The sequence below is a fragment of the Boleophthalmus pectinirostris genome, unplaced genomic scaffold, assembly GCF_026225935.1.
Source record: "Boleophthalmus pectinirostris isolate CB_2022bp ecotype Guang Dong unplaced genomic scaffold, ASM2622593v1 HiC_scaffold_10, whole genome shotgun sequence".
NCBI classification, from domain to species: Eukaryota; Metazoa; Chordata; class Actinopteri; order Gobiiformes; family Gobiidae; genus Boleophthalmus; species Boleophthalmus pectinirostris.
In genome coordinates this window covers 28,404,949-28,409,948 of record NW_026570971.1, presented here as the reverse complement: position 1 = coordinate 28,409,948, position 5,000 = coordinate 28,404,949, and the positions used below count along the sequence as shown (strand labels likewise).

The 5,000-nt window shown below is 47.7% G+C and overlaps 1 protein-coding gene across 1 annotated transcript in view; it reads right to left on the bottom strand.

Annotated features, from left to right (window-relative positions):
• LOC110175544 (striatin-like) overlaps positions 1-5,000 on the bottom strand; it is a 180,733-nt gene that overhangs the window by 19,488 nt on the left and 156,245 nt on the right. The window contains exons 3-4 of the mRNA XM_055155398.1: positions 3,244-3,342; positions 2,844-3,036 (exon numbers count right to left, since the gene is read on the bottom strand). Of these exons, the coding sequence (XP_055011373.1) occupies positions 2,844-3,036; positions 3,244-3,342 (292 nt within the window). The remainder of the gene's footprint in view (positions 1-2,843; positions 3,037-3,243; positions 3,343-5,000) is intronic.

Here is a 5,000-nt window from a genome sequence, read left to right as displayed (position 1 = left end):
GAGGGGTGTTCTCTCTGTGACAGAGGGTGTTCTCTCTGTGACAGAGGGGTGTTCTCTCTGTGACAGAGGGTGTTTCTCTCTGTGACAGAGGGGTGTTTTCTCTCTGTGTCAGAGGGGTGTTCTCTCTGTGTGACAGAGGGTGTTCTCTCTGTCTGTGACAGAGGGGTGTTCTCTCTGTGTCAGAGGGGTGTTCTCTCTGTGTCAGAGGGGTGTTCTCTCTGTGACAGAGGGGTGTTCTCTCTGTGACAGAGGGGTGTTCTCTCTGTGTCAGAGGGGTGTTCTCTCTGTGACAGAGGTCTCTGGTGTGTTCTCTCTGTGTCAGAGGGTGTTCTCTCTGTGTCAGAGGGGTGTTCTCTCTGTGTGACAGAGGGGTGTTCTCTCTGTGTCAGAGGGGTGTTCTCTCTGTGTGACAGAGGGGTGTTCTCTCTGTGTCAGAGGGTGTTTCTCTCTGTGTCAGAGGGGTGTTCTCTCTGTGTCAGAGGGTGTCTCTCTCTGTGTCAGAGGGTGTTCTCTCTGTGTCAGAGGGTGTTTCTCTCTGTGTGACAGAGGGTGTTCTCTCTGTGTCAGAGGGGTGTTCTCTCTCTCGTGTGACAGAGGGGTGTTCTCTCTGTGACAGAGGGGTGTTTCTCTCTGTGTGACAGAGGGTGTTCTCTCTGTGTCAGAGGGGTGTTCTCTCTGTGTGACAGAGGGGTGTTCTCTCTGTGTCAGAGGGGTGTCTGTGTCTCTCTCTGTGACAGAGGGGTGTTCTCTCTGTGTCAGAGGGGTGTTCTCTCTGTGACAGAGGGGTGTTCTCTCTGTCAGAGGGGTGTTCTCTCTGTGTCAGAGGGGTGTTCTCTCTGTGTCAGAGGGGTGTGTCTCTCTCTGTGACAGAGGGGTGTTCTCTCTGTGTCAGAGGGGTGTTCTCTCTGTGTGACAGAGGGGTTGTTCTCTCTGTGTGACAGAGGGGTGTTCTCTCTCTGTGTCAGAGGGGTGTTCTCTCTGTGTGACAGAGGGGTGTTCTCTCTGTGTGACAGAGGGGTGTTCTCTCTCTGTGTGTCAGAGGGGTGTTCTCTGTCTGTCTCTCTGTGACAGAGGGGTGTTCTCTCTGTGTGACAGAGGGGTGTTTCTCTCTGTGTCAGAGGGGTGTTCTCTCTGTGTCAGAGGGGTGTTCTCTCTGTGTCAGAGGGTGTTCTCTCTGTGACAGAGGGGTGTTCTCTCTGTGTCAGAGGGGTGTTCTCTCTGTGACAGAGGGGTGTTCTCTCTGTGTGACAGAGGGTGTTCTCTCTGTGTGACAGAGGGGGGTGTTCTCTCTGTGTCAGAGGGTGTTCTCTCTCTGTGTCAGAGGGGTGTTCTCTCTGTGTGACAGAGGGGTGTTCTCTCTGTGTGACAGAGGGGTGTTCTCTCTGTGTCAGAGGGGTGTTCTCTCTGTGACAGAGGGGTGTTCTCTCTGTGTCAGAGGGGTGTTCTCTCTGTGTGACAGAGGGGTGTTCTCTCTGTGTCAGAGGGGTGTTCTCTCTGTGTCAGAGGGGTGTTCTCTCTGTGACAGAGGGGTGTTCTCTCTCTCTCTGTGACAGAGGGTGTTCTCTCTGTGTGACAGAGGGGTGTTCTCTCTGTGACAGAGGGGTGTTCTCTCTGTGTCAGAGGGGTGTTCTCTGTTCTAGAGCTGGGGATCATTAAGGAGTTGCCGATACGATACACACCTCGATACAGTGAGCTTTCGATTTGATATTATATATTTAAAATCGATTTGATACGGTTCAATAAAAATAAAGGCTAAACCAGGAGAGTCAAACTCATTTTGTTCCGGGGGTCGTGTCCAAACGACTTTGATCCAAAGTGTCCGGATCAGAAAACTCATGTCATATAAACCCCAAAAATAACAATAAGTTCAAATATTTGTGCAGAGAAACACAAATCTATTACACAAATCTTTTTGAATTGATGAACTCTTTCTTTTACAAAATATTATAATATTATGAACAACCTGAAACTTTAAGAAAAATACAATTTCAACACAAAGTTTGAACATGAACTTGTCTGTAAACAGAATAAGTCCATTTTTGTTGTAAAATCCTGCACTCGGCTCCACTTTTCTCATGTTGGACATTTTTCTGATGAGGGGTCACGGTCAACAGTCAAAACCATCGTCCTTTAAGAGCGTTTGGAAAGAGACAAGTCTTCATTTGTGCTGCTCTGGTGGGAGGGGCCACGTACAGAGACGCTGCTGTGATAAACACCACAGAAAATTAACAACCATTTTAATAGAAAATATCATTCAAATATTTGAGTAGAAAATCAGCCGAGGGCCAGATTAAAGGTCTTGGAGGGCCGGATCCTGCCCCCGGGCCGTGTGTTTGACACCTGTGATCTAAATCGTGGCTGTGGCACTAAAAGTCTTTCTCAAACCTCTTCTTGTGCAAAGTTCATATGAAACACAAATTTTAATCCTCAAAACAGTGAAAATGTCAAATGTGTCACATAAGAGTTTCCTTCCTCTGAACAAGCAACAAAACTGTAGATCTGTAACAAAATAATTTAGTAAAATAAACCAAAAAATACACCTGGTTTAGTTCTGGTTTAGTCCTGGTTTAGACCTGGTTTAGACCTGGTTTAGTCCTGGTTTAGTCCTGGTTTAGTCCTGGTTTAGTCCTGGTTAGTCCTGGTTTACCTTTAGTCCTGGTTTAGTCCTGGTTTAGTTTCCTTAGTCCTGGTTTAGTCCTGGTTTAGTCCTGGTTTAGTCCTGGTTCAGTCCTGGTTTACACCTTTAGTCCTGGTTTAGTCCTGGTTCAGTCCTGGTTTAGACCTGGTTCAGTCAGGACTATAAACATACAGACACGATGGAAAAATAACCTTCTAAAACTCACCAGGTCAGCTGTGGTCGGGTCCTCGTCCTGGTCTAGATCCCGGTCTACGTCTCGGTCCAGATCTTGGTTCTGGTCCTGGTCCTGGTCCCGGTTCTGGTCTTGGTCCTGGTTGAACTGAGCCGCAGCTCTCTCTATGATCCTGAAGGTCTCCATCACAGACTCCACACAGCGCAGAGGGTCCAGAGGGTCCTGACTGAGACCACACACACCGGGTCAGACCTGGTCCAGTCCTGGTCCAGTCCTGGTCCAGTCTGGTCCTGGTCCAGTCCTGGTCCAGTCCTGGTCCAGTTCTGGTCCAGTCCTGGTCCAGTCCTGGTCCAGTTCTGGTCCAGTCCTGGTCCAGTCCTGGTCCAGTTCTGGTCCAGTCCTGGTCCAGTCCTGGTCTAGTCTGGTTCAGTACCTGGTCTTGGGCTCCTGGTCCGGACTAAGACCCAGAAGGACTCGGACTCTGTTGGACTTGACCTCCAGGACGTCTGTGTATCCCAACTCCTCCAGATACCTGTGACAGAAGAGAAAGTATTAGTACTGCTACTACTACTACTACTACTACTACTGCTACTACTACTGACTACTACTACTACTACTACTACTGCTACTACTACTACTACTGCTACTACTACTACTGCTACTACTGCTACTACTACTACTACTACTACTACTACTACTACTACTACTACTGCTACTACTACTACTACTACTACTGCTACTACTACTACTACTGCTACTACTACTACTACTACTACTACTACTACTACTACTACTACTACTACTACTACTACTACTACTACTACTACTACTACTACTACTACTACTACTACTGCTACTACTACTACTACTACTACTACTACTACTACTACTACTACTACTGCCTACTACTACTACTACTACTACTACTACTACTACTACTACTACTACTACTACTACTACTACTACTACTACTACTACTACTACTACTGCTACTACTACTACTACTACTACTACTACTACTACTACTACTACTACTACTGCTACTGCTACTACTACTACTACTACTACTACTACTAGGACTAAACCAGGTCTAAACCAGGACTACAACTAAACTAAACTAAAACCGGGTCTAAACCGGGACTAACTAAACCGGGTCTAAACCGGGTCTAAACCGGGTCAAACCACTAAACCGGGCTAAACTAAACTAAACGGGTCTAAACCGGGTCTAAACCGGGACTAAACCGTGTCTAAACCCGGGGTCTAAACCGGGTCTAAACCGGGTCTAAACCGGGACTAAACCGGGTCTAAACCGGGACTAAACCGTGTCTAAACCGGGTCTAAACCGGGTCTAAACCGGTCTAAACCGGGACTAAACCGTGTCTAAACTGTGTCTAAAACCGGGTCTAAACCGGGTCTAAACGACAAACCGGGTCTAAACCGTGTCTAAACCGGGTCTAAAAACTGGGTCTAAACCGGGTCTAAACCGGGACTAAACTGGGTCTAAAACCGGGGTCTAAACCGGGTCTAAAACCGGGTCTAAACCGTCTAAACCGGACTAAACCGGTTTCTAAACCGTGTCTAAACTGGGTCTAAACCGGGTCTAAACCGGGACTAAACCCTGGGTCTAAACCGGGTCTAAACCGGGACTAAACCGGTCTAAACCGGACTAAACCGTGTCTAAACCGGACTAAACTAAACCGTGTCTAAACCGGGTCTCTAAACCGGTCTAAAACCGGGTCTAAACCGGGTCTAAACCGGGTCTAAACCGGGACTAAACCGTGTCTAAACCGTGTCTAAACCAGGTCTAAAGGGACCGGACTAAACCGTGTCTCAAAAAACCGGGACTAAACCGTGTCTAAACCGGGACTAAACCTAAACCGTGTCTAAACCGGGTCTAAACCGGTACTAAACCGTGTCTAAACTGGGTCTAAACCGGGACTAAACCGGGTCTAAATCGTGTCTAAACCGGGTCTAAACCGTGTCTAAACCGTGTCTAAACCGGGACTAAACCGGGACTAAACCGGGTCTAAACCGTGTCTAAACCGTGTCTAAACCGGGTCTAAACCGTGTCTAAACCGGTCTAAACCGTTCTAAACGGGGACTAAACCGGGTCTAAAACCGTGTCTAAACCGGGTCTAAACCGTCTAAAACGGGTCTAAAACCGGGTCTCTAAACTGTCTAAACCGTGTC